Source organism: Ailuropoda melanoleuca, chromosome 8, assembly GCF_002007445.2.
Source record: "Ailuropoda melanoleuca isolate Jingjing chromosome 8, ASM200744v2, whole genome shotgun sequence".
Lineage (NCBI taxonomy): Eukaryota > Metazoa > Chordata > Mammalia > Carnivora > Ursidae > Ailuropoda > Ailuropoda melanoleuca.
The window spans coordinates 14,904,118-14,931,315 of NC_048225.1; the positions used below are offsets into that span (position 1 = coordinate 14,904,118).

Below are 27,198 nucleotides of genomic sequence, written 5' to 3' on the forward strand. Positions count from 1 at the left end.
GAGGCTCTGTTCATAGCATTGCTCTACCTCCCCTCCCCTCCCCTCATCCCATTCTAGTCCCCTTTTGGAGCTTCTCTTAAAATGAAATCGTGCCTTTTTCCCTATTGTCTGGAAATGCCCTTCCCTTCCCAGACTTATTTTTTTAAAAGTTTTTATTTATTATTTGAGAGAAAGAGATTGTGAGAATGAGTGGGGGGAGGGGCAGAGGGAGAAGCAGGTTCCCTGTGGAGCAGGGAGCCTGACAGAGGACTCGATCCCAGGACCCTGGGATCATGAGCTGAGCTGAAGGCAGATGCTTTTTTTTTTTTTTTTAAAGATTTTATTTATTTATTTGACAGAGAGAGACACAGGCAGCGAGAGAGGGAACACAAGCAGGGGGAGTGGGAGAGGGAGAAGCAGGCTCCCAGGGGAGGAGCCTGATGTGGGGCTCCATCCCAGAACGCTGGATCACGCCCTGAGCCGAAGGCAGACGCTTAACGACTGAGCCACCCAGGCGCCCCTGAAGGCAGATGCTTAACCAGCTGAGCCACCCAGGTACCCCCTGCCCAGACTTATTTAAGATCCAATTCAAATGTCACCTCATCTGCCAGAGTCAGTAACTTCCTCTCCCAGCCTTTCCAAAGGCTTCCATCAGCCTCTGAAGGACCATCATGTGGGGGCTATGGTCTGGTGTCCGCATGCCTTGTTCTGGTTGCTCAGTAGGAACTCAGTAAATGGACATGCCTTCAAGTGTAAATGAAATATCAACTCTGTCTTCAGTCTGGATGGAGAGTAGAGATCACAAAGCCCTTTTCTCAGCCCTGCCCCGAGGTGCCTCTCAATGGCTTCCCCATTGTACACCTCTTTTCAGTGCACATTGCACACCTATGTTTGCCTGTGGGGCGTGCCCTGGCTGTGGGCGGTGGGTGGCTGTTCCATGGGTGACGTGGGCCCTGGGTGTGCCCTGTGTGGAAGCAGGGGGATGAGGGTGAGGGCTTTGGGGACCAGGAAGCCCCAGGGCTAGGCCATGACTGGGTGCCAGACGAGAAGAGCAGGTTGGGGTGGGAGCTAGCTCTCAGCCCTCATTCCTGCTCCTTTCTTGGTCAAAGTGACCAGAAGCCACCCACAGAGGTCTGGGGTCTGAAGAGCACCAGACACAGAGGGAGGACCCAACAAGGCTTTGACTTAGATCTCTGCCAGGAGGTAGGCTGAGCAGGTGAAGCGGCACAAGGGGAAGAATGCCCTGGGGACCGGCAGGTGCCTCAGGAGCGGCCGGGGTGGGGGCGAGGTGGGAAGACCCAGGCCGGGACTTCTGGTTCCGGCCCTGCCACTTCCTCTTGGGTCAACCCGCGCAAGTCAGGTCACCCCTGTGCGCCGCAGCTCCTCCATCTGCACAATGGGCAGAACCGCGAGCCCCGCCCGAATGGGGAGGTACCGGCCGGCACTGGTGCGTGGTCACCTGCAGAGGGCGGTCGGCGCGGCGGGGCCCGCCGGGATGGAGGGCCGCGGCCACGGAGAGCGGGCACGACTCGGGGGCCGGCCCGGGAAGGCCCCGCCCCCGGCCTGCTCGCGGCGGATCCCCNCAGCGCCCGGGCTCCTCCCCGCTGCCCACAGCCGGGGTTGGCTGCCAGGGCGGGCAGGGCTCGGCGCAGGCGGGCGGGGCGGGCGGGACGCGCCGAGCGGGGGCCTCTGGGAGGAAGCGAGAGACGCCGGCAGTCGCGGGTGAAGGCCCAGCAGGCTCCGTCGCCCCTCGCCCCTCGTCCCCGACCGGGCCGCTGCTCCGGGCGCTTGTGCTGCGGGGAGTTCGCCTCCGGACCCGGAGGACCGACCGGGTGCGCTGAGCGGTGGGCATGCCAGCCGCCTTCCCCCTTGGGTTCCGAAGCCAACGGGAACGGGGAGAGCTGTTGGGGACCCAGTTTTTGTGTGTGTATGTGGGGGGAGCTCTGGACCCGAGCAGGATCTTAAAAGATTGTGTAGCATTCTGATAGGGGAGTAAGGCCATTCCAAGCCCAAGAAAGTGTGTGAACAAAGGAAAGTGTGAGCACGAATTTGGTGAGCCTGGCAAATGTGGTAGAGGTTGGGGGCAAACTCCAAAAAATAGCTTGTGTGGGCGGGCCAGGGATTAGGACTCTACAGGTAACCTAGGATTTTAGGCAGGTGATTGGTGGCCGGGATGAGGGCTTGGAACGGGCGTGGGGTGAGACTGAAGGCAGAGGTGGGGAAGGAGAAGGAGGGTCCCCAGAAGTCCACAGAGGGTCTGAGGTAGCACAGGAGGGGCATAGGGACCATGCAATAGGACCAGGCCGGCAAAGCCCTGAGAGAAGGAATCAGAAGGACTCTTTCAATTGTATGAAGGAGGGGAGAAAGAGTTTGAAGACCAAGAAGTCAGGTTCCCAGTATAAACGTGTGGTTGGGAAGATATGCAATAAAGTAACTAAAAGGGGAGGGGGGTGAGAAGTGTATGGGTGAAGCTTGAAGCAGGGGCAGGATAGCAATATGGAGATGTCAAGTAGGAAGTTCATTCTTTATTCATTATTTATGCCAACCTCAAAGGCAGCTGACATAAAAGTCACGGAGAAGATAAGATGATAAAATCATTAAAACTCAGCCAACAGGACCTGATAGTTGGGGGAAAAAAACACAGAGGAGAGTGGATAATTGTTACTTGAAAATGTAGGTTCAGAAAAGCCATTGAAAATGAACACAGGACTCATCTGAGCTTTCTGGCAGCCAAGCAAAAAAAAGGACACCTAAATAAAGCAGCAGTGCACTAGGGCTGGGACTCAGGAGAAAGGTACCTGTGAAGGCTCAGGGGAGAGTCAGAGGTGGTAGGAGATAAAATGGCATCCGTCACGTGGGGGATATAGGACAGCGAGTCAATCGGAAGGCCAGCCAGGCAGGGGCTTTGGCATTGATGACATTTAAGGAAGGGCTGATGCTCCCCGAGGAGGAAGGCCTTTCTGTGACCTGTGCAGGGAGGTAGTGGTGGGAAGTGTGTGTGTGTGTGTGTGTGTTCCCTTCACATAAGTCTTCTTGCAGGGGAACAGGATAGAAGGTGGTGTGCTAAGTGCCCTGGGCTCTGACCTTCTTCCCTACCATGAGGTGGGGCCGCCATTTGCCCAGGGCCTCCTGGGGCTCTGGTCTGGGAGCAGCGCTCCAGTCAGCAGGTGAGCAGGAAGCAGGGGTTTCTGTTTCTACCTCTCCTCTCAAAGTCCAGATGGTGTCTCCAAGAGAGCAGGGATCCAGACACCAGGTGTTCTAGCCCTGGCTCTGCGATTCACATGCTGTTGGCCTTGGGCAAGTCACCTCACCTCCCTGAGGTTTCCTTTTCCCATCCTAAACTAAGGGAGTCAAGCTAGATAATCTTTGAGGGTCCGTGTAGCTACATGAAGTCTAGGATCACTTGTCTGATTTCATTTTGCATTCAACAAATATTTATTAAGTGCGTGCCACGTGCCAGAACTTGTGCTAAGTTCTAAGTATGTAATGATAAAAACAGATGTGGTCCCTGCTCTCATGGAGGGGGGTGGGTCAGAAATGGGTGTTAATAAGATAATCACACAATGAGATATAAAATTGCATAGTAACTGCTACAAAGGGGCAGTACATGATGCGAGAGAACAAATAACAGATTTGATGTAGACGTGAAGTCTGTATGTTGGTGGGGAAATGTGGATGGGATCTGGATGTAATTTCTTTCTTCCCCTTTCTCTCTGTAGATGAACGAATCCCCTTCCTGATCCACTGGAGTTGGCCCCTTAAAGGGAAACTTCCCCTTGGGCTCCCTAGGTGAGGCCTTGGAGTCATGCCTTACAACACATCTAGGCACAGCAGAGTAGCCTGGGAAGGGTCAGGACTTGGAGAGAGCTTGACTCTTCCAGGGTGAGGTTGGTTTTCTCGGATGAGGAGGGTACAGAGTCAGCTACCAGGCCTCAGACGAAGTTGGTTTACTTTATCTACAGGACAAGTGACAGTGGGCAGCCAGAGGGAGGATCTGCAGGGGAAGTGGGTGGAGCCTGGCGGTGGCCGGCCTGAGTCCAGGCAGGCAGTCAGCAGAGCAGGGGGTGAGACCTCAGTCCCTGGGAAGGGTGTGAGAGTCAGACAAGGCTCTCGACTTGGGTGTCGAGGGTCAGGCCTAGATCTCAGGAAGCTAGAAGTCCAGCAAGTCAGACGGGCCTGGACTCTGAGCCTGTCCAGAGGCTGAGCCCAGTCGCCAAGCCCCAGCTCATCCCTTCTCCTTGTTCTCAGGGCCTTTATACGTCACCGTGGAAACTCAGCAGGCAGTGGTCCTCCGTCCAGAAGCCATGGACAGTTGTTCCAGGGCATCTCTGCATGTGGTAAAGGGACAGACTGCTCAGTCGGCCTGAGGGGGGTGCCGGCTGGGATCCCAGGGGAGGGGGGATTGGGAGGTGGGGAGCTGGGTCTGGAGGGAGAAACAGGCAGGAAGAAGGAGGTACAGAGGATCCACTGCCATCACCCATCCGTGGGCAAAGCCTACCCCGTTGCCCCATTGTCCACCTGTCCATGTCTGCCTCCCTGCAACACTTGTGCAGTGCGCACTCACCACGCTTACCACGTACAAAGCACTGGGAGGGATATAGCATCCCCACCCTCAACAAACCTGGTCTACTAGTCAAGTGGAGATCGTGCACACACAACCACACAACCGTTCAATCCAGGTTGGGCGTCACTTGTCTCGTGGCTCGCCCCTTTCTGCCATAGGGGTTCCAAACTTTCTGGAGAGTCTGTTGTCTGAGAGATTCCTATATACATAGCACTGTCCTGGGTCTCTGTATCCTGGCGCCGCATCTTGCTCTGCGGCCTGACCCTACCACCGCCCTGGCCAGCCCTAAGCTCCTGCATCTTCCAGCCCCTTTCCTTGACCCGTTCCCCGTACCTTCCCATCCAGAAGCTGTTCAGCGCCACCGCCAGAATCTGGCCGAGTGGTTCAGCCGGCTGCCCAGAGAAGAGCGCCAGTTCGGCCCAACGTTTGCGCTGGACACGGTCCACATAGACCCTGTGATCCGCGAGAGCACCCCGGATGAGCTGCTTCGCCCACCGACACAGCTGGCCCTGGAGCACCAGCACCCCGTGGCCGGGCTCCCCCCGCTGGCCCTGTCTCAGCTCTTTGACCCCGATGCCTGTGGGCGCCGGGTGCAGACAGTGGTGCTGTATGGGACAGTGGGCACGGGGAAGAGCACGCTGGTGCGTAAGATGGTCCTGGACTGGTGTTACGGGCGGTTGCCGGCCTTCGAGCTGCTCATCCCCTTCTCCTGTGAGGACCTGTCCTCCCTGGGCTCTGCTCCAGCCTCCTTGTGCCAGCTCGTGGCTCAGCGCTACACGTCCCTGAAGGAGAGCCTGCCTCTGATGGCTGCTGCCGGGTCTCGCCTGCTGTTTGTGCTCCACGGCTTGGAGTGGCTCAACCTTGACTTCCGGTTAGCGGGAACGGGGCTTTGCAGTGACCCTGCGGAGCCAGAGGCGCCAGCTGCCATCGTTGTCAACCTGCTGCGCAAATACATGCTGCCCGAGGTGAGCGGCCTCCTGCCCCGCCCTGCCGCTGCTGCCCCTAACTTGTCCCCTCAGGACTTTGGTGTCCCCAGCCCATGCGGTTATCGGAGTGGGCGTGCAGGCTAGTTCAGACCTGCCCCTCCATGTCCTAGCTGTGTGTCTTTGAGCGAGTCACTAACTTCCCCAAGCTCTGTCTCCTCTCCTGGAGCCGTCCCAATCCAGTGAGATCCTGCCTGGGACGCACTTGGCACGGGCCGTGGGTCACAGCGGGGGCTCAGTCATGGTTAGAATGATCATGCTCAGCCTCATCCTCGGACGCTCGGGTTCATCGGCGTTCAGGGGCTCTCTGGGGAGTGAGGCAATCAGGACACGAAGGTCCTTCTTAACCCTCAACCCTGCGCTCCCCAGGCCAGCATTCTAGTGACTACCCGGCCCTCTGCCATCGGCCGAATCCCCAGCAAGTACGTGGGCCGCTATGGCGAGATCTGTGGCTTCTCTGATACCAACCTGCAGAAGCTCTACTTCCAGCTCCGCCTCAACCAGCCGGACTGCGGGTATGGAGCCGGGGGTGCGGGTGTCTCGGCCACGCCAGCTCAGCGTGACAGCCTGGTGCAGATGCTCTCCCGCAACCTGGAGGGGCACCACCAGATCGCCGCCGCCTGCTTCTTGCCCTCCTACTGCTGGCTCGTGTGTGCCACCTTGTACTTCCTGCATGCCCCCACGCCGCCCGGGCAGACCCTCACGAGCATTTACACTAGCTTCCTGCGGCTCAACTTCAGCGGGGAGATGCTGGACAGCACCGACCCCTCCAAGTTGTCCCTCATGGCCTATGCAGCCCGAACCATGGGCAAGTTGGCCTACGAGGGGGTGGCCTCCCGCAAGACCTACTTCTCCGAAGAGGACGTCCGCGGCTGCCTGGAAGCTGGCCTCAAGACGGAAGAAGAGTTCCAGCTGCTGCACGTGTTCCGCCGGGATGCCCTGCGGTTTTTCCTGGCCCCATGTGTGGAACCAGATCACCGGGGCACCTTTGTGTTCACTGTGCCCGCCATGCAGGAGTACCTGGCCGCCCTCTACATCGTGCTGGGTTTGCGGAAGACGACCCTGCAGCGGGTGGGCAAGGAGGTGGCTGAGCTCGTGGGCCGCGTCGGGGAGGACGTCAGTCTGGTCCTGGGCATCGTGGCCAAGCTTTTGCCCCTGCGAGCCCTGCCTCTGCTCTTCAACCTGCTCAAGGTAACAGCCCCAGCACCCCGGGCTCTCAGCACCCCCAGATTCCCCCTTCAGCCCTTGCTCCTTTCCCGGGAGGCAACTGCTACTTCCTGCATAGCTGTGAATCATCTTCTTGACTCTGGTTTGAGATTTGGGCAATCTGGCTTTTTGTGGGATTGAGACACAAGGGAGAAGGGAGGGGGACAGAGAAACCACAGGCTGGGCAGGGCTTGAAGACAGGGAGGAGGATGTGAGGGTGCAGGGCCTTTAATCACAATCCTGTGACCCTAATGACGATTGTCTTTTTGTCTCTTCTCCTCGTCTTTGTCGGCGGAAGGAGGGAGTCGCTACAGTCGGGGGTCTGTCCTCGCTTTGCAGGCCCAGAAACGCCACTGTATCTGTTCCCCCAGAGGTGGTTAGACTCTGGGAATGATGACTCATCCTAATGAAATCATCAGAGACAAGTTTATAAAGCAGATGCCGTTTTATTCATTTATACCAGGAGGATAAATGGCCTTGGTAATTGACTTAGGATGGTGCAGGCCTGCTCCAGAGTCCCAATTACAGGCCTGAGGACTGTGTTGGGAGAGGGCGGATGCGCTAGGTTTTAGAGGGGAGGAAGGAGGCACCCTCTGGTGAGGTCTATCAGGTGCCTCGTAAATGAAATATTGTGATTCCTTTTTAGATAAACTGAGGCTCACAAGGGCTAAGTAATTTGTCCAAGGTCACTCAGATAGTGGAATAGCTGGGGTCTGAGGCCAGGTTTTGTGATTCCAGGCCCCATACTCTCTCTGCCAAACTTTCCTGGTGTATGATGGGTATTTCCGTTAAGCGCTGGTGCCTTGCCAGATAAGCCTGGTCCTCTCTAGGAAAGTTTCGGTAACTCGTCTTGAGGAGGGAGAGCCCTGCTCGGTGTGGCAAAATTTTAACAAGTTTTCTTTTTTATAGGCAGCAAAGCACAGGGGTTAGGAATAAGGATTCAGGAATCCAGCTGTGTGGGTTCGAATCCAGGCTCTGCCCCTTACTAGCTGTGTGATCTTGGACAAGTTACTTAACCTCTCTGCACCTCCAAGTCCTTATCTGTTAAATGGGGATAATACAGTCTATAGCATGGGCCTCGTATGAGGATTAAATATATTCATTCTCAGGACCTGGCACATAGTAAGTTCTATTTAAAGGCTTGTTAAACATGAAAAACAGGCTCAGGCAGCCTACCCCTTCTCCCACCATTGCCTCAGACCGGGGCGGGGGGTGATGGCCGTTGCCGAGGCCAGCCCACCCCTTTGCAGATGGGCTTGCCTGCTCTGGATTACAGTGAGAGGCAGTGGTCATCGACAGGGCTCACCTGATGGTTAGCACCGCAGCTCCGAGCCCTCTGGGAGGGAGGGTTGCCCAGCAGAGGACCTGTCCCGTCTGTTGCTTCAGCCTATTGACTCAGCTTCACAGGGTGACATTTCCTCATCTTGTCACCAGGTGACTGTTGAGAGAGAAGCACTTGAAACTCCATGGCAGGAACCTCACCTATAAAAAGTGAAAAACAACAAAACCAGTCATTAGAGAAGGTGCCACAGATTAGCCTCGTAGCTCCTTGCCAGAGGTCTGGGCCCCTTCTTGCCTTGCAGCCCCAGTGTGAGGCCGGGAGCCCAGGTCCCAAACCGCCCAAACACTGATTTCTCCAGCAAATATTTGAGCCCCTGCTGTGTGCCAGGCACTGTGTTAAATTCTGAGGAAGAAACAATGAACAGAACCCCAGTTTCTGCCCTTTCTGGTCCTCCGGTAGGAACACAAACAGGTCACCATAACCACGTAATCTCAAATTGTGGTAAGTGCCTGGAAAGCAAAGGTCCAGGTGCTGTGAAAGTGTGTATGTGGGGGAGCTGGTTTGGGCGGGGAGGATAGGGAAAACCTCTCTGCAGGAAGGGCATTTAATCTGATCCCTGGAGGACTGATTAGCCTGGAGAATTGGGAGGGGTGGCACCCCAGGAAGAGAGTACAGCTTTAAAGGAAGAGAACTGTGGTACTGTCAGAAAATCCTAATAATGAGAAAAGTCTAAAGCACAGAAGCAGAGTGCGTGCGTGTGAGAGCTCTGTAGATGGAGGCAGCGTGGCAGGCAGGGGCCAGATCCTGCAGGGCCTTGAAGGAACAGGAGCGATGTCAGTCCTTGTTGCTGGGATGACCATGGTGGTGTGGAGGTTGGGGTTGTCTTGGCAGTACCTAGCCCCCCTAGCCCAGTACCAAACAAAATGCAAAGCGGATGCTAATTCCTTCCCACCACTGGGCTTGCAAATGTAGGGAGTGTTTGGGAAAAAGAATCTCCTAAGGGCCCGAGTGTATGACACAAGTGTTTCGATGGCTGAGTCTGGAAAGGTCAAATTGGGGCCAAATCATGACATGGTTTCTATTCCACATGGGCAGCGGGGAGCCCTGGCAGGTGCTGCAGGGGGGCAGTAGTATGATCAAACGATGCTGCGGGTTTGATAGAGGCCAGAGCGGGCAGGGAGAGGGCTGAGCGGGCGCACGAGGCTGCAGCCCCTTCCCTGCGCGCTCTCCCAGGTGGTGCCCCGAGTGTTTGGGCGCATGGTGGGTAAGAGCCGCGAGGCGGTGGCCCAGGCCATGGTGCTGGAGATGTTCCGAGAGGAGGATTACTACAACGACGACGTCCTGGACCAGATGGGTGCCAGTATCCTGGGCGTGGAGGGCCCGCGGCGGCACCCGGACGAGCCTCCCGAGGATGAGGTCTTTGAGCTCTTCCCCATGTTCATGGCGGGGCTTCTCTCTGCGCACAACCGGGCCGTGCTGGCTCAGCTCGGCTGTCCCATCAAGACCCTGGATGCCCTGGAGAATGCCCAGGCCATCAGGAAGAAGCTGGGCAAGCTGGGCCGGCAGGTGCTGCCCCCGTCCGAGCTCCTCGACCACCTCTTCTTCCACTACGAGTTCCAGAATCAGCGCTTCTCCGCCGAGGTGCTCAGCTCCCTGCGCCAGCTCAACCTGGCGGGTGTTCGCATGACGCCCCTGAAGTGCGCGGTGGTGGCGGCCGTGCTGGGCGGCGGAGGGTGTGCCCTGGACGAGGTGAACTTGGCCTCCTGTCAGCTGGACCCTGCCGGGCTGCACACACTCATGCCTGTCTTCCTGCGTGCCCGCAAGCTGGGGTGAGGACCCGTCTTCGGGCACGGCCATGAAGGGTGAAGGGGCGGGAGGAGAAGGTGCTAGGGAGACCAAAGGTGGGGAGGAAGGAGCAAGGGCTGGGACGAAGTCTGGTATGTGTGGAGGTGATGAGCAATGGGAGGGAGGGCATGGTGGGTGGGCAGGCTCCATGCTGAGCTCCTTCCTTGCTTCTCCCCTCCCTTCCGGCCACCTGCTGTTCCAGCTTGCAACTCAACAGCCTGGGCCCTGAAGCCTGCGGGGTCCTCCGGGACCTGCTGCTGCATGACCAATGCCAAATGACCACCCTGCGGTGAGTGTTTCGGGAGGGGGGCTGCAGGGAGGTTCTGGCCTGGTGGCCGGCTGAGGTCAAGGGGGAGCCCACACCTGGTGCTGGCCCACCCATGCTATGGTAAAGGGGGTGGGAGCCTAGACCCCGGCCTGCCCCCTCCCCAGGTCCAGTACAAGCAGCAGGGTAGACGAACGATGCTACCAGAATAGGTGCTCAGGTGCTCGGAAAACCTCTCAAGTGGCTAAAACCAGTGTGGGTGGGGGGGAATAATACCCAGGCCGGTTGCCTGGCAACAGTGCCACTGATGCCCTCCCAGAATGTTCCCTGTCACCTCGCAAGGATGACCCTAATGCTGGGCGCTCAGTAGATGCTTCCAGAGTGCTGACTGATTTACTAGGAGCCCAGAAGCCTGGCTGGAGGAGCGGGAGGGCCCTGGGGCAGGGACGTCTGGGGGGTAGGGGGGAGGGTGAGAAAAGGAGGAAGAGGAGAAATAGTAACGGTGAAGAGAGGGGAGTCAAGGGAGGAGGAGAAGCCGGCTCCCACCCTGCTCTCCCTCCCCTGCAGTGCGCCACACACCCTGCTTCTTCCTTCTCTTCTCCTGGGCTGCATTTCTTTGTGTCCCAGCTCGCCTCCACCCCAGGCTCTGTGTCCTTTGGATCCAAACCCCGATGCCTACTGCAGGGGCATCTCCCATAGGCCCTCATAACTTCGGGGTGCTTGTGACTGTAGGCTGTCCAACAACCCGCTGACGGCGGCTGGTGTGGCCCTGCTGGTGGAGGGGCTGGCGGGGAACAACTCACTGACACATCTGTCCCTGTTGCACACGGGCCTCGGGGACGAGGGCCTGCAGCTGCTGGCTGCCCAGCTGGACCGTAATCGACAGCTACAGGAGCTGAATGTGGCCTACAATGGTGCTGGAGACACGGCGGCCCTGGCCCTGGCCCAAGCTGCCAGGGACCACCCTTCCTTGGAGCTGCTGCAGTAAGTCTGGTCCCTGGGCCCATCGCCCCACCCCGGCCGGAAGCTCTTCCCAGCCCTTCGGCTCTCCCTCCCTGTCTCCACTGTGTTTTTCCTACTGTAGGGCCTGTCCTCTATCCCTGCCTTCTCAGGGATCTTCGTGGACCCGCTGCTGAACCAACCCATCCTTCTGTGATTGGCCCTTACCCTGTCCTGGTCCCCTACTACCTTTTCTGTTAGGGTCCTGGTGGTGTTCTTCCTGTCCCTGGTCCTGCTGAATTCAGGGGGCCTCCCTGCCTCCTGTCGACCCCCACCCTCTGTCTCTGGCTCACTGCAGACACTTGCCCCATCACATTCCGTAGCCAGGGGATGAGTTATGAGAATTCCCCTCTCCATCCAGCACCCTCTGCCCTCTGTCTTAGGGCTCAGCGGAGTGCATCTTCTCTTCTCTTCCCTTCTAGCCTCTACTTCAATGAGCTGAGCTCAGAGGGGCGCCAGGCCCTGCGGGACTTGGGGGGCACTGCTAAAGGGGGTGCTCGGGTCGTGGTGTCGCTGACAGAGGGGACAGCCGTGTCGGAGTACTGGTCGGTGATCCTTAGTGAAGTTCAGCGGAACCTCAACAGCTGGGATTGGGGCCGTGTCCGGTGCCACCTTGACCTTCTGCTTCGTGATCTGGAAGACAGCCGAGGGGCCACCCTTAACCCGTGGCGCAAGGCCCAGCTGCTGCGAGTGGAGGGTGAGGTCAGGACCCTCCTGGAGCAGCTGGGAGGCCCGGGAAGCTGAAGCTGGGGCAGCAGTCACCTAGCTCATGACCCCTGGCTCCAAGATCCTTCCCCTTGTGGTCTCCTGCTTTGCACTACTACTTCCAGAAAGATCCCTTTGGGGCAGGAGGTAAAAGGATGTGCACATAGGTGTCCCATGTCCATCTGTGGCTCCCAAGTCTGGAATTTCCAGGGTCATGGAACAGGCCTCCTCCCCATTCCGCGAGGAGGACTGAGAAAGAGTCCCTCACGTGGCATTTTGGCCGCCGGTTGCCCTGTGGCACCACCGACCTTGCCTCTCTCCTCTCGGGAGCCTCTGATTGAGCCACCAGGGGGCGCACTTCTTAAGATGCCTTTGCCAAAGGTGCGGCTGTCCCCCGTGCTGGAGGGCCTGCCCCTTCTGCCCTGCTGCTTATCAGAGGACGCTGCGGATGCCCGCAGCCACTTTCCTCTCACGCTGGTGCCTTCTCCCGCGCCTCACGTCCCCTTCCTCACCACCGTACGTGTGCTCGGTGGTGGCTCCGAGGGCCATGTGCACTGCCTTGCTTCCATTAAAAAGCTGTGTCTTCCACCTCCTGTGGCCTGCTCCTTGCCTGGTGCTTTCAAGAAAGGGTACTGTTTTTGGTCATTCTGGTAAACTACTGACCACTTTCTGTCGCAGGTGGTTCTTGGGCGCTAGGTTCAGAGGCAGTGAGGGCCGAGGGGTGGGGGCATGAACAAGATCCTGCGGGCGGGAGGGAGGCCATGCTGGGCCGTCGACTCCTGTCACCTTTGCCAACATACTTATCCCAGGCTCGGAATTACAGTGACCAGAAGTGATCCGCCTTTGTCTGCCCAGAGCAGAAGCCGGGACAGCAGCTGAGTCTCTGGAGGAAGTCTGGGGCCCTGGAATGGGGGCAGGAGGAATGCGCAGACTTCCCCAGAGGATAAGACTGTCCTCCCGTTAACCATTACCCCACTGCTTCTAAGGCAGTGTCTTTAAGGAGGCGGGCCGTGGCGGGGTAGGTGGGAGGGTCAGCTGGTTTTGATGAACCTTGTCCCTGCCCTGAGCACCGGGTCGCTGGTCCAACTATGGAGGCAGCTACAGGTAGGAGGCCAGGAGAAATCTTCGGGTGGGAGCTCTAGGGCAGGGAGAGGGCAGACTGGGAGGTGGAGGCTTTGGGGACCAGGGTGAACTTGATGTTGAGGCTTGGAGCCCTGAGGCAAATAGACCCAAGTTAGGAGAGAAGAGGTGAGTGGCTAGGTCTGTCTTCCTGGTCCACGCCCTGTCCTGATACGCTCAGATTTCTGTGCCAGGGACTAGGAGGAGAAGGGAAGAGAGACGAAGGGAGAAGGTCCTTTTGGAGCAGAATGGAGGGGGCAAGTCCTGAGTGTGGGGGTTCCCCTAAGTCCTTTTAGTTAATGACAGTGGAAGAGGAGTTGGGGTAGTGAGGGAACGCGCCCCTCCTCCCCTCATCTCTTCTTCGCACAGCAGGTCTTCGGGACACAGCCTCATTAAGGGAGTTAGCTTGGTAAGTGCCCTGCTGGGAAGGGTTGGGGCAAGGGGTGGAGGGAATCCAACATGGGGAGGCTCTTTAGCTGCCATTTGCACCTCAAGTAGAGGCCAGGACCAGAGTCCAGGTGTCGGCTCGCTCCTACCTGCATCCCTCGCCTCCTTGCAGGAAGTTTGAGTTTAACCCAAAGTGGGGCATTGATAATCCTGTCCTCTCTCTGGCTGAAGACTACGACCCCTCTGGTAACCCCCTTGCCCTGGGCAACCGTTCCCTTTCCCCAGAGATGACACAGCTCCTCATGGCCTCCCATCTCCTTGGTAACCACTACACTCTGCCTCCCTCTGATAACAGCCTTGGTGGGGACTAACTATGTGGAGGTAGGAGGGGGTTGGCTGTTTTCTTTTGTCCCTGCCACTCTGCCCACATGGTATGTGGCCTCACCGCCCAACACCTGACTGGGTAGAAGCCTGCCCGGTGTCCTAGCCCAAGGGCAGGGTCGGCCAGGCTGAGGTGACTTGTACTTGGGCCATGTCCCCTCCCCCTCTTCTGTTGCCCACCTCCCTATCTAGATCTCTGGAGCCTGCCGCGGCCTCGTTTCTGTCTGCTGAGCAAGGAGGAAGGCAGGGGATTTGGCTTCCACCTGCAGCAGGAGCTGGGCAGCCCTGGGCCTGTGGTGTGCAGGGTGGAGCCAGGCACCTCTGCTCAGTCCCAGGGTCTTCGGGAAGGGGACCGAATCCTGGGGGTGAACGACCATGTGGTGGAATGTGAAGGCTATGCTGCGGTGAGGCTGGGCTGGGTGACTCCCTGTGGAATGGAGGGATGCTCTGCAGCGCCTCAGGGAGGGAGAAGCCGGGTGGTCCCCTCCCTGGACATACAGGGCAGTACCCAAGCCTCGACCTCCTGCACCTCCCAGGATCTAGGGCTGTCCAGGTGGGAGTGGTTGGGTGAAGGCATGTAGAGAGCTGTCTCCCGGGTGGAACGTGCAGGTTGCAGGGAGGGGGAGTGGGCAAGAGGGGCTGGCCCCGACCTCACCCCTTGTGCGCTCTGTGTAGGTGGTTCGCCGCATCCGGGCCAGCGGTCCTCGGGTGCTGCTGACGGTTCTGGCACAGCACGCGCATGACGTGGCTCGAGCTCAGCGGGGCAACAGGGCCCACCTCTGTCCTCTCGGCCCAGGGGTCCGGCCCCGACTCTGCCACGTCGTGAGAGACGAGGGTGGCTTTGGCTTCAGTGTCACCTACAGTGAGCTTAGAGGCCCGGGAGGGAGGTCCACAGGGGCACCTCAGCCCTGTTCTGGGCAGCCAGCAGACTGAAACTTGCTTTTTTTGGGCTTCCAGGCCATCAGGGTCCTTTCTGGCTGGTGCTGAGTACGGGAGGAGCAGCCGAGCGGGCAGGGGTGCCCCCTGGGGCCCGGCTGCTAGAAGTGAACGGGGTCTGCGTGGAGAAGTTCACTTACAACCAACTCAGCAAGAAGGTATGGCTGTCCGTTTCCCCACTCCCGCACCCACCTGGGCCCCGGGACCTTGCCTCAGGCAGCCAGTTCCTTCCCCACATGCCTCATCTCCGAATTTGACCTTGTACCTACCTCCTGCCATCCTTCCCTTTATAGTTGGCCCTAGGTTCTGCTCTCCCCCACCCTTCCTGCCTCCTTCCTGGGGCTCTGTCCTCCCTACCCAGGTGCTTGATGCTGATGCCCCGCTGGGTTCCCACAGCTTTGGCAGAGTGGAGAGCAAGTGACCCTGCTGGTGGCAGGGCCAGAGGTGGAGGCCCAGTGTCGCCAGCTGGGAATGCCCCTGGCTGCGCCCCTGGCCGAGGGCTGGGCACTGCCCACCAAGCCCCGCTGTCTGCACCTAAAGAAAGGGCCCCAGGGCTTTGGGTTCCTGCTTCGTGAGGAGAAAGGTCTTGATGGTCGCCCCGGTGAGTGGGAGTCCCAGAGACGGGGAGGGATGGTGTGTCTTGGGGGTGGGCACACATGTGCACAGAAGACCCCAGGCCCTGAGCCTCTTCCAGCGTCACCCTTGGGTCAGACCCGCCACTTGCCCGCAGTGGCCCGGGCTGGCGCTGGGTTAGCTGGGGGAGGAGCGATGAGGATGTTTGTGTCCCAGGACAGTTCCTCTGGGAGGTGGACCCAGGACTGCCAGCTGAGAAAGCCGGGATGCAGGCTGGGGACCGGCTGGTGGCTGTGGCTGGGGAGAGTGTGGAGGGGCTGGGCCATGAGGAGACGGTGTCCAGGATCCGGGCGCAGGGCTCCTGTGTCTCCCTCATTGTTGTCGACCCTAAGACTGATCGCTTCTTCAGAATGGTGCGAGCGGAGGGGCGGGGGCTGGAGTGCGGGCAGGAATAGAGCAGGGCTCAGGTGGAGGGAGATGCTACAGGTCTGTTCTGTCTGCCTCCTTCCAGGTTCGCTTGTCCCCGCTTCTCTTCTTGGAGAGCACAGAGGCTCCTGCCTCTCCCCAGGAAACCTGCTCGGCCTCTCTGGTTGAAACCAAGGACCTACCAGTTGAAGACACAGCCATGCCTCTTGACCCAGGTGGCTCCCGCCAGTGCTCCCTATACCCTGGGCCTGGTGGTGGCTATGGCTTCCGACTTAGCTGTGTGGCCGGCGAGCCTCGCATCTTCATCTCCCAGGTGACTTATGCCCCATGAACCTTGGATCTTTCTAATCGTTTGTCTCCTGATGAGCCTTCCTCTGCTTCCCTCCCAAGGTCTTAGAATATCCAGCAACTTTTCCATGGTATCCCATGTTCTGTCACCCCTCTCCTTGCCACCAGGTAACCCTAGGAGGCTCAGCTGCCCGAGCAGGGCTGCAGATGGGAGATGTGGTTCTGGAGGTGAACGGGTATCCTGTGGGTGGAGAGAATGACCTGGAAAAGCTTCAGCAGCTGGCCGAGGCTGAGCCACCCCTCCACCTGAAGCTGGCAGCGAGGTCTTGCCAGGGCTTGGAAGCCTGCAGTCCCCCCGGGTGTGCAGAGGTAAGGAAGAAGAGACAGATGGACGGTGAGCAGCCAGAGAAGGATAGAGGGCGTCTGAGAGGAGAGCTACAGAGTGAAGCAGTGTGGGGCATGCGGGTTGAGTTGTTAGGCCATGGTAGGTGGGGACAGAAGGCCCCATGGAGCTAGTGGCTATTACTGGGCGTTGCAGTACAAGTCGGGGCAGGGAAAAGAAACTCTTCTCGTCCTTGAATGACCTTCTCTCTTCTCTCTCTGCTTAGGACTGGGCTCCAGCATCAGAGCTGCTGTAATTCTCTCCTGCTTGGCACTGATTTGCCCAGTGGCCTTCCTGTCTTCACGGTCCTGCTTGCAATGGTAGGAGCTGAGAAGCTCTCTTTAAGCCAGAAGGGACAGCTCTAGGATTCTGGACACTTCCAATCACAGGTCTCCCTCCCTTCCCTTGGGCCCACCTCCCAAAAGAAGGTGTGGCCAGAGGCCTTAGGCAGGCCCACTAGGGGGAGGTCTGCCCTCTGGTTCCAGAGGAAGTCCTAGAGGAGCTTTGGGAGTTGTGTTCCCATGGATGAGTGGTGTGATTTTGTGATTTATAATAAATTATACCCTTTCCCGGCACCGAGCTCCTAAAACCCTTGGAATTTCCTAAGTAGCAGGGGTGATAAAGATGTCTTCTTTTATTCATAACAAGCCCCTTTCAACCACACCTAACTTTGTTAAGGAAGTGACTTTTGGAAAGCACCTAAGGACGGGGGACTGTTAGGCAAGGGAACCAACCGTGTGATTAGAGGGTTGGAACTTTCAGCCCCACCCCACCCCCATGCTGGACCTCCTGGGAGGAGAGAGGTGCTGGAGGTTGAATTAATCACCAGGGACCAATGGTGTCGTTGATCATGCCTCCATAGTGAAGCCTCCATAAAAAAACAAAAGGATGGAGTTCCGAGAGCTTCCGGGTTGCCAATCACGTGGAGGTGCTGGGAGGGTGGCACCCCCCCCCCAAAAGGGCATGGAGTTTCCATGCTGGTGCCTTGCCCTTGGGATACTTGCCACCTGGCTCTTCCTGAGTTGTGTCCTTCATAATAAACTGGTAAACTAGCAAGTAAAGTGTTTTTCTGAGTGCCGTGAGCCACTCTAGCAAATGAGGGAACCCAAGGAGGGGGTCGTGGGAACCTTTGTTTTTCGGCCAGTGGGTCAGAAGCATAGGTAACAAGCTGGATTTGACACTGGTGTTTGAAGTGTGGACAGTCCTTTTTATTATTTTTTTAAAAGATTTTATTTATTTATTTGACAGAGAGAGAGACAGCGAGAGAGGGAACACAGGCAGGGGGGAGTGGGAGAGGAAGAAGCAGGCTCCCAGCGGAGGAGCCTGATGTGGGGCTCGATCCCGGGACTCTGGGATCACGCCCTGAGCTGAAGGCAGACGCTTAATGACTGAGCCACCCAGGCGCCCCATGAAGTGCGGACAGTCCTGTGGGACTGAGCCCATGGCCTATGGATCAGATGCTCTCTTCATATCAGGAGTGCCAGAATTGAGTTAAATTGTAAGATACCCAGCTGGTGTCCCCAGAGCTGTTAGAGAATTGCTTGGTGGGCGAACCATCCCCCTCCCCCCGCACCACACACACACACACACACACACACACACGCACACACACACACATGGCCGGAAGTGAAATAGTATTGGGAGTGTTGTCATAAAATAGAGGAGGAACACAGAGTTTTCCCTTTATAGGTGAGCTATGGGGCTGGCTAGGATTGTTCCAGATAGAACTTACCCTGGACACGACTCCTGGACTCTTGCATATATTGCACGAATTTGGAGACCAGTTACACCTTCCCTCTGTAGGCACATTAGGATTGTGGGGGTTGGTGCCTGGTCACTGTTGGTCTATTATAGAAATGGCCTTGCCCCCACAAATCTGGCTGCCTGTGTTGGCTGGGTGGGTGTAGGGGATGGTGATTTGAAGGGACCAAAACGGCCCCAGACTCAAGGCATGGGGCCCAGTTTCTCTAAGAGAGGAGTTGAGAGTTTGTCAAATTCCTCTCCTTCAGTCTTCAGGGTAATGGGTCAGCCCAGAACCAATGTGCCCCCAGAGAGACACTCATATCTGCCCAAAAGCCACAGACCATAGTTCTGTTGAGTTCTACATCAAGACAGCTTTATTGCTGGGGCCTCTGAGAGCCCCAGAGACTAGCAGCTTACAGCTTCAAAGATCCAGGGGGTTGAGTCCAAACTGGCAGAGCTGCTCCTTGTACTTGGCGTGAAGTCTCAGCATAGCCCCGTCCCACTGAGGCTTGACGGCTCTCAGCTTGGCCAAGAGTCGGTCCAGGCTGCCCTGCAGACACCAAGCTTCAGGCCCCAGGAAGGGAGAGGGTAGAGTGAGGGGTGCCCCAGGTCGGTCTGTAAGCTTTCCTCACCAGTGTCTTTTTCAAGTTCTTACTCTTACTAAGTAGGCATGGTTGTATCCCCCTGGCTGTCTGCCCTCAACACAGAGCAGGGCTCCCTGTGGACATGCTGCTTCTCCTTCCCCCTGATCTATCACTGATGACAACGATAGCGTGAACTGGTTGGGGTCTGGGGGGATGGGGGAGTGCCTGGTGCTGGGGTTGTTGGGCTTCCAATGGTGGTGCTTACATGTAAGATTTCCTCATACTTGGCCTCCATGTCTGCCACGTGGGCCCGGAGCTGAGCCAGAGTCTGGTCCCGCTCTCCGAGGGCCTGCTCAGCCTCTCGCCGTGCAGTCTCAGCCTCCCTCTGGCACGTCTCTGTGGGGCAGGACAGAAGGATGAAGGGGACTGCAGAGTGACGCTCTACCTGTGAACAGAGTCTCCAAAGGCACCTGAAAAGCAGACCTTGAATGGGATCATTCCAGACTCTGCCCCCTACCCCCAGGGTCATCCATTTTCCCACAGTCCATATAAAGAGCAGACGTATACCATTAAGGTACCACAGAAAGAGGAATGGGCTTGGGACAAGGGATGTGGGTCCAAAGTCTGGTTGTCACTTACTACCTGTGTAACCTTGGGCATGCCTCTCTCTGAGACTCAGTTTCTTCATCTTTAAAGACAGATTGATACAAACCCTACAGGCTGACTGTGAGTTAAATGTGAAAATGTATGGGAATACCTACTATATACAGGAGGGGCTCCATAAATGCTGATTGAATTTAAATTTGAGATAAGGCAAGGATTAAGAAAGGAATTCAGGGTCTGCATGACAGATAAGCAACTCTTGGGTATCTGTAGCTAAACTGAGGCTATTTTAGGGGCACCGGGCTGACTTGGTTGGTAGAGCCTGCGACTCTCAATCTCAGGGTCATGATTTGGAGCCCCACGCTGGGTGTGGCACCTACTAAAAAAAAAAAAAGAAAGAAAGAAACTGAGGCTATTTTAGGTTAAGAAAACTTTGAGACCACAATTGTGAAAGATCTTATGTGCCATGCTAAGATAGTTCAACTCTATCCTGTAGCCAAGAGAGAAAGGAAAAACTTCCTGTTCTTCACATTTTTGCTTATCTGGAAGGTTCATTCCTTTATTTAGCAATAATTATGTCGGACTTGGCATGCACTCGGCATTGAAGACATGAAAGTAAATAAATAACTTTCCTTAGTTTCATTGTAAAAATCAGCCAGGAGGGAATATATTTTGCTCATGACAGACATGGCAGGGGTGGGGAGAAAGATCCGGATTTGGAGAGACCATCGTGAGAGGGAGTTGGGGTGAGAGACTCAGGTCTGCTTTGGTTACAATGTAGAGATTTTTACCATCTTGAACCCTCTGCTCCAATCCTCTATGGTGGGAGAGTCAGTGGGGAAACTGGTCCAAGAGCCTAGGGAAGGACCATCTTCCGTCCACCCCTGCAGGCTGGACCTTGTCAGTGCCCCTTGGAGAGAAAGGGCTTCGGGGGTGGGGAAGCCTACCCAGCTGCTCCCGAAGGCCCGTCACTTCTTCCTCCAGCTGCCTGCTGCGGGTCTCCATTTCCTTCTGCAGGGCTCGGCACTGACGACTCATCTCTGTGGTGGGGGCAGAGGGTGACCAGGGACCCGGGTGTGGATGGAGCAGTGGAGAAAGGAAGGGAAGTTGTGGGTGGGGAAGGGCCTGCTTGGCCCAGTGGGACAGGAGCATAACAGCCTCCTCGGTTCTCGTGATTCCCAGAAGCTGGAAGAGCCTGAACACCTGGGGAAGAGCTAGGAAACCACACCCCTTCCCCTTTCCAGCTCCAGACCTGGATTCTAGCCCTTCTCCCCACTCACTCCCATGGCACAAATGAGACAAAGGCCATGGAATTTTTTGTAATCCACATTACAGGAGATGCTTTTTGTAATCCACAAAGCACATGGCATCGGGCATCCTGGAAGGTTCCTGCCCGGGATCCCAGAGGCCTTCCTTTGGATCCTTCATGCCCCTGCCTGATTCATGCCAAGCTGGCGGGAAGGTTGAGGCTAGGCTTGGCAGATAGAAGTCCTCAGTTGCCTTCCTTGCGTCCTCTGGCCCTCTTGGTTGTCCTCTTCCAGGCCCCTGTCTCCTGCGCATCTGTCCAACCAACCACACACCTGCATAGACGGCCTCGCCCTCACTTCGGGCCTCCTCCAGCTCAGCCTCCAGCACTTGCAGCCTCCGCTTTAGCTGCTCTGCAGAAGCTTTGGCCCGGCGGGCTTCATCCCTCCGCAGAGCTGTGAAAAGTCCCAGAGCAGTCCTCACAACTGGGATCCCACTGAATCAGGCCCCGTGGGCTGGATAGACTCTGCCCACCTCTGGGAACCTGGTGACAGATTCCCAACCTCTCATTCTCTGGGTTGGTTGGTTGGTTTTTCCCCTAGAATCCCATGAGCTTTTCTTTGCATGGAAGGAAAAACTCCATGTTCTGCTTATAAATAACAGATATCCTCACCCACCCTCACTGCCTACCCCTTCCTCACAATGCCAATTCTTTCTCCACCAGAGGACGGGGGAGAGGTCAGCTCAGCCTCCTGCCACACCTCCAACTGTCCAAGCCTCCAGGATGCAAAATGCCCCATTGCCCCACCTCTGTTATCCCAGAGCTTCCACCCTTCTTACCCAAGTGGTCTTGGAGCAGCTCCTTCTCCAGCACTGCCCACCTGTGTGCGGACTTGGCCTCCACATCTGCTCTGGCAAGTTGGCAAAGCCTCAGCTTACCATGATCTCAGCCTTCCTCATGTCTCCCCATCCTCATTCCATACCCTGGACTATCTTCCTGCAGCTCTGAGGGCCTCTAAAGAAGGGATTTTTGATGGCAGAGTCTACCGAGTTCACCCCTGTGTCCTGGCGGCCCAGCACAGAGCAGGTACTCGGAGTATGGGTGATGAATATATTAAGGAAGGCACAGAGCCAGAGGGTGCCACAGAGGGGGTGCACACTGATTTCCCCAGTTTCCCAGCTCCATGGAACCTGGCGGGGGGTGGGGGAAGACATGTAGGGGGAGGGTCATGAAAGCTCCATCTTGTCATGCAGAGGGCTACCTTCTCTCTGGAGCACCTCTGCTTGGTCTCCAAGCCAGAGTATGGAGAAGCAGGAGGCACTCACCTCCAGCCGCCCCGACTCACCAGCACCTGCCTTCTCTTTCTTCTTCTGGGCCCCAGTTTTCCTCCCTTTTTCTTTGGTCTTGGGTGGCATCTCCTTGCTGTCCTAGGAGGGAGAGGACTCATATTTAAGCCTGGACATGGGGCTCTTTCCTGACCTCTAGACTGAAGCAGGAGTCCCAGGAGAGTTAGTCTCCAAGTCTATCTCTTATACTTTCTGGAAGCTTCCATTCTGGGTCTCCTGGGAACCTTAGGCAAGGCTAGGGTGTGGGGAGGGTGGAGCTGTTTCTTTCTACTAGTCAGGTTCTATGGGCAGAAATCATTCCTCTCAAACCTCTTTCAGAGAAAATAAATCTCAGTACTTGTCCCTTCCCTCTTCCCCTCATCCTTACCCTGCCTCTTCCTACCTAGGATCCTCTCTGGTCTCTGTTGTGTCTCCCTGTGGGGTGACCCACTCATGGGGAGGGGCAGAGAAAAGGCCCAACCAGCTGGGAGCCGGAGGAGGAGCCTGGGTTCTGGGAGCCAATCCAGGGTGACAAATTTCCTTCGAGGGCAGGACTGAAAACTGCACGGTTGGGTTTCTGGAGACCGAATGTTGTCCAGGTAACTGGGAAACATGGAGCTCATAGACAGGTGGAATGTGCCAAGTACAAAGCTTAAAATAGCAAGATCCCTGAGGGTCACTTCTCTCCTTATCCCTAAATCCTAAATGTAGTTTGAGGAGAAAGGGCTTTGGAGCTGGTTAGCTATGCTTCATTTCCATGTAGTAGTGCCTGAAGTCTGGAGACTTACAAATTACAGATTTATACATCTGATATGATGCTGTTGTGCTGAGACAGAGGAAAAGGGCTGACAGTAGCCATGTTAGGCGATTTACATGCCTAGGGCTCACGAGCGAGCATATGACATTACTAGGCTTCGGGAAGGCATTCTATAGTGTATGAGGGAAAGAAGTGCAGGGGAAGGCAGCTGAGTTTCTCGCTTCAGAGAAAGAGACACAGGAGAGGTAGACCCACCGACTCCAGGGTGCTGACATAGAAGGCAAATGTAGAAGAAAGGATATTGGTTAGAGACAAGAGCCATGAGTTCTAGTCGCCCCTCCAGTTATGTAAACTTGGGCAAGCCACTTAATTTTGCTCAACCTCAGTTTTCTGGCCTTTAAGTCTTTGGTTTTGTAAATCCTGAAAGGCCTGGATTTTAACTGGGTATTCACAGGGCTATCTTCCCTTGTGGGGACTTAATTTATTGCCTCACTATTCCTTAAAGTGGCTGATTTTCAGTCAGGTGCTGAGAAATGACTTTTCTAGGCTCCCCCAGTATTGAGTTGGTCGGGGCTCCCTCTAGTGGACTTGCGTGACCTCTGTTATCTCCTAAATTTTTCTACTTAAATTCTTGGTCCATTTTGGGGTGGGAGTGTGTGGGGGGGTGGTGCCTCCCTCTTGGGGATACTTCCTAGCATCTTGCTGGTGTCATGAGTGGTTGGAAAAACGAATTTGGGGGAAGGGAGTAGAGTATATGGTGGGTGAGTTGTCCTTGTCCCTACCCTTCTTTCAGCCCTGGGCTCTTCTGGAGCCTTGTCATCTGTCTGCCACCTGGATCTCAGGGCACCCTACCGGCTAGAACGAAAACAGCAAAAAAAGGTCAGGGATTTTCCCCTCGTGGATGGAGGAGCCTACAGACTCTTCAGATATTTCTATCTCTGTCCCCCTCAACATTTTTGGTCAATTGCCTGTCGTCAGGAGCAGATCTGAAGAAATAGCTTTGAGATCTGGGATTTAAAAATTCTTCCTCTGGGGGGGTGCACAGAGATTCAGGTGGGGACTGACTTACGTTTGTCACCTTGGTGGCTGCAGGGTAGTTCTCTGGCCCTTCAGACATTTTACAGAGTGAAGAGAAGAACCAGGCTTGCCTAATAGTTCCTGTACCCCAAGGGTCAGATAACTTTGTGCACAACTCCCAAATCCGGAGAATACTTTTCTTCTCATCTTAAAGCGTGTGTTTCATTTATGCTCCCCCCACCCCCCTCTGCCAGAACCCTTCCCCCCTGGATAGGAATGCAGTAGAGATCCCTGCCCCAGTCCTTCTCCTCATCTAGAAGCCTGTTTGGGGTCATTTTCCAGGGAACGATTAGTTTCTTCGTTATGCTGATGCATGGGATGACATTTGAGCACAGGGTTTACAGACTACAAACAACATATCAGGCCTCAGAGGAGCATTTACTCTTCAAATATGTTCAGTCAACCGACCTTCAGGTGCAGAATGAGGATGTGGTTTGGGTGAAGGTGAAACGGAGTAAGAAAATTGCCCCATGTCACATGATGTGATGATACAAACTGAGCCCGCTCTAGGATAAGCCAAGAATGCGAATGACATTGTGATCAACAATCCAATCCCATCTTTAGTATACTTTGAAAACAAGCCAAGTAAAAATTGTGGGGAAAAAAAAGGTCAATCTTTCCTTCTTTTTTCATTAACTTCAGTTTAGAAGTGAAAATAGGAAAGATCATCTCAGCAGAACTCTGTCTTCCTTTGAATAAGATCCTGTCTGGGAGTTTTGAAGAGATAGAACTGTCACTCTTTCTGCTTTACTCAAACGTGAGAGATAGGTCATTTGTATATTTAAAGAAATATTGCTTTTTTTTTTTTTTTTTTAAAGATTTTATTTATTTATTTGACAGAAANTATTTATTTGACAGAGAGAGAGACAGCCAGCGAGAGAGGGAACACAAGCAGAGGGAGTGGGAGAGGAAGAAGCAGGCTCTCAGCAGAGGAGCCTGATGTGGGGCTCGATCCCATAACATCGGGATCACGCCCTGAGCCGAAGGCAGACGCTTAACCGCTGTGCCACCCAGGCGCCCCCTTTTTTTTTTTTTTTTTTACAGGGAGCCTGAGGGGCACAGTCAGTAAAGCATCTGACTCTTGATTTCGGCCTCAGGTCCTGATCTCGGGGTTGTGAGGTAGAGACCCCCCTTGGGCTCGGCATTCAGCGAAGAGTCTGCTTGAGATTCTCTGCCCCTCCCCCGGTTTGTGTGTGTCCTGCACTCACGTGCGCATGCTCTCTAATAATTAAATCTTTAATAAAAATTATGGCTTTTTTTCTTCTTGGGGGGGGAGGGTCAGAGAGAGAGAATCTTAAGCAGGCTCCACACCCAGTGCAAGCCTGATTTAGGGCTCGACCTCATGACCCTGAGAGCATGACCTGAGCTGAAATTGAGAGTTGGAAGCTTAACTGACTGAGCCACCCAGGTGCCCCAAGAACTTTGGCTTCTGCAAGCAGAAACAAAGTACAAATTATACCATTACATTCTATCCAGGTGGTACTGAAGATAATACAAATTGGAAGCCTTAAATGAAGCCAGAGATGTATAGATGACCCAGGCGAACCCATACAGGCCCAAGGGTTAATTTCTCACCTGTACTCCATTAAATCTAGCATTTGATGATGAGGGGGAAAAATACTCTGTGTACCCACACTGTGTACCCACTCTGTGTACCCACACTGTGGAAGACCAAAGTCAACGAGACAGCTAACATAAATTAATGTGAGGTAGCTGTGAGAATACATGGTTATGGAAACTTAGAGGAGGAAAAGGTTATTTCTAGCTGGAATGTCTGGTGAGAAAGAAAATATTTGAGCTGAGTTCTGAAGAATGGATTGGACTTCAGTAGCATACTTTAGGCAGAGGGAACGCTCTGAGCAATGGTGATGGAAAAAGAAAGAATTGTGGTATTTTGTGACTTTGTGAGTCACCCAGCATAAGATACACATATTGGAATAGTATAAAGCTGCAAGGTAGTTTGGAATTAGATCATGACTGTTAACTTCATCCAGGAGACAATCAGCAGTGTTTGACGTTATTTTTTCTGATGCCATCAGAACTATACTTCAGGAAGACTGGTCTGGTGGCAGAATGGATTGGAGGTGGCCGGGAAACCAGTGAGGAAAAGGTTTCAATAAATAGATCAGGGGAGAGAAAGGGAAGGCCTGCAAGTAGGGTGGTAGATGGGAAGTTTTGACAATATATCTAAGAGCCTTGCCCACTTTTTTCACTTGGGAGATCTCTTCTCTTTCTAGGTAGGAACTGTTTAAAGGAAATTCTACTGATAGGAAATGATAATGTTGACTCCATAATCAACCTTAGGTAAAGGCGATTGAATTGCAAAGCATGGATGTCCAACTGATGGGTCCTTGAGTTCAGAGATTTTTTTTCCCCCTGTGACAGGAGCACACGATAAACTCAATTCCTTTATCAGTCAAGGGCTTTGTGGGAGACCCAGGTGGGGGATCTAAGAGGGAACTGAGTACTTACAGACACACTAGAGCCTGCAAGCTCCCAAAGAGGAGGCTCAGAATTAGCAAATTAGGGCAGGGCACTTCCTTTTTTAGGAAGAAAGTTCTCTTTTTTCAAAGTTTTTCCAACAGAACTTTTAGAGAAGTGGAAATGACTGGGAACTGCATTTCTGTTCCACGAGAGGAGCGAGTACTCCTCTGGCCAGAGCTCACAGCTGTCTTACAGCTTCTGCGGTCAAGGCCTGGTGCTGGCGGTGCTGACCTGCGGTGCAATGCGTGGAGCCCAATGCGCTGAGCCGGGGAATCTTAAGTACATACTCAATTCCCAGAAAAAGGAACTAGTGTTCAGAAGCCAAAAAAGGGGGAAGTGTTTTGTTTTCAGAAGGTCAAAGGGCCTGGAAGAAGAGCTTGCGGCCTGAGTGTCTCAAGCCTTTCTGGGGTGTAATCAGGCTTGAACAATCTGCAGCAGTCACATTCCTGTCCTTGGTGCCGACTTAATGAGTTCAAAACACCAAGGGGTGGGGAAAGAACTTCCGTTTGTCTCCCACAATGTTAAGAAGCAAATGACTTTGGGCTCAATTTCCTCATCTGTCAGGTATGGGGAAAAGACTTGACGTTAAGGTTCTTTCCACGGCTACCTGTCTTCATTTAAACATCCCAATAACCCACTCAAAGAGCGCCAATCTTGCAGCCCACAAGGAACATGGAGGGCTCGGCTTCTGTCTAGTGCGCAGACTCCATGCCAGACCCCGCCCCCTTCCTTTCCCGGCTTCTCCAGCAGAGGGCACAGGCGCAAAGGTTCCGCCTGGGCCCGCCCCCGGGGGCAGGGGAGGGGTAGGCGGCGCGGAAACTTGGCCGCGGCTTTCCGGGAGCTCTGGCTCGGGAGGGGGTGGCGCAGGAGCGGTCGCTACCCAGTTCGGACCAGGCCGCCGGCTTCCCCGAGCTCCGCGCGCTCCTCCCGCCCCCGGGCTCGCGCTCTCGGAAGGAGCGCGCCCGCGCGGACCCGCGCTCCCGTCGCCGCCCACTCCCCTCCCCGCGGCCGCCCCTCCCTCCGCCCGGACAGCCGGCGGCGGCGGCGGCGGCGGCCGGG

General features: G+C 55.4%; 3 protein-coding genes across 13 annotated transcripts; 2 read left to right on the top strand and 1 right to left on the bottom strand.

The window, feature by feature from the left end:
* The first annotated feature begins 953 nt into the window (after positions 1-953).
* Positions 954-12,416, top strand: NLRX1 (NLR family member X1). 7 transcript variants are annotated; one of them, XM_034665957.1, is made up of 10 exons: positions 954-1,182; positions 3,019-3,146; positions 3,699-3,768; positions 4,228-4,316; positions 4,889-5,508; positions 5,896-6,717; positions 9,248-9,843; positions 10,062-10,148; positions 10,857-11,108; positions 11,546-12,416. In XM_034665957.1, the coding sequence occupies exons 2-10, from the start codon at positions 3,077-3,079 to the stop codon at positions 11,865-11,867; spliced, it is 2,928 nt and encodes a 975-aa protein (XP_034521848.1). In that variant the 5' UTR covers positions 954-1,182; positions 3,019-3,076; the 3' UTR covers positions 11,868-12,416. The 7 variants fall into 7 exon arrangements, with proteins under 7 accessions (XP_034521848.1, XP_034521850.1, XP_034521851.1 ...); XM_034665959.1 differs by lacking the exon at positions 954-1,182 and adding an exon at positions 1,314-1,426; XM_034665960.1 differs by lacking the exon at positions 954-1,182 and adding an exon at positions 1,578-1,823 and having other exon boundaries at positions 11,644-11,833.
* Positions 12,417-12,576: 160 nt separating this feature from the next.
* PDZD3 (PDZ domain containing 3) lies at positions 12,577-17,376 on the top strand. Of its 2 annotated transcripts, none has more exons than XM_034665962.1 (11): positions 12,577-12,932; positions 13,317-13,356; positions 13,507-13,580; positions 13,908-14,119; positions 14,391-14,577; positions 14,673-14,809; positions 15,048-15,252; positions 15,441-15,637; positions 15,736-15,963; positions 16,107-16,307; positions 16,547-17,376. In XM_034665962.1, exons 1-11 carry the CDS (start codon positions 12,917-12,919, stop codon positions 16,574-16,576), a joined length of 1,527 nt encoding a protein of 508 aa, XP_034521853.1. In that variant the 5' UTR covers positions 12,577-12,916; the 3' UTR covers positions 16,577-17,376. The 2 variants fall into 2 exon arrangements, with proteins under 2 accessions (XP_034521853.1, XP_034521854.1); XM_034665963.1 differs by having other exon boundaries at positions 13,320-13,356.
* Positions 17,377-18,205: 829 nt separating this feature from the next.
* Positions 18,206-22,380, bottom strand: CCDC153 (coiled-coil domain containing 153). Of its 4 annotated transcripts, none has more exons than XM_002929604.4 (7): positions 22,210-22,380; positions 21,842-21,923; positions 21,336-21,401; positions 20,831-20,950; positions 20,198-20,290; positions 18,913-19,043; positions 18,209-18,613 (listed from the first exon to the last, which is right to left on the bottom strand). In XM_002929604.4, the coding sequence occupies exons 2-7, from the start codon at positions 21,909-21,911 to the stop codon at positions 18,485-18,487; spliced, it is 609 nt and encodes a 202-aa protein (XP_002929650.1). In that variant the 5' UTR covers positions 21,912-21,923; positions 22,210-22,380; the 3' UTR covers positions 18,209-18,484. The 4 variants fall into 4 exon arrangements, with proteins under 4 accessions (XP_034523599.1, XP_002929650.1, XP_019665843.1 ...); XM_019810284.2 differs by having other exon boundaries at positions 18,210-18,613; positions 22,225-22,380; XM_034667709.1 differs by having other exon boundaries at positions 18,487-18,627; positions 22,225-22,380.
* Positions 22,381-27,198: the final 4,818 nt, after the last annotated feature.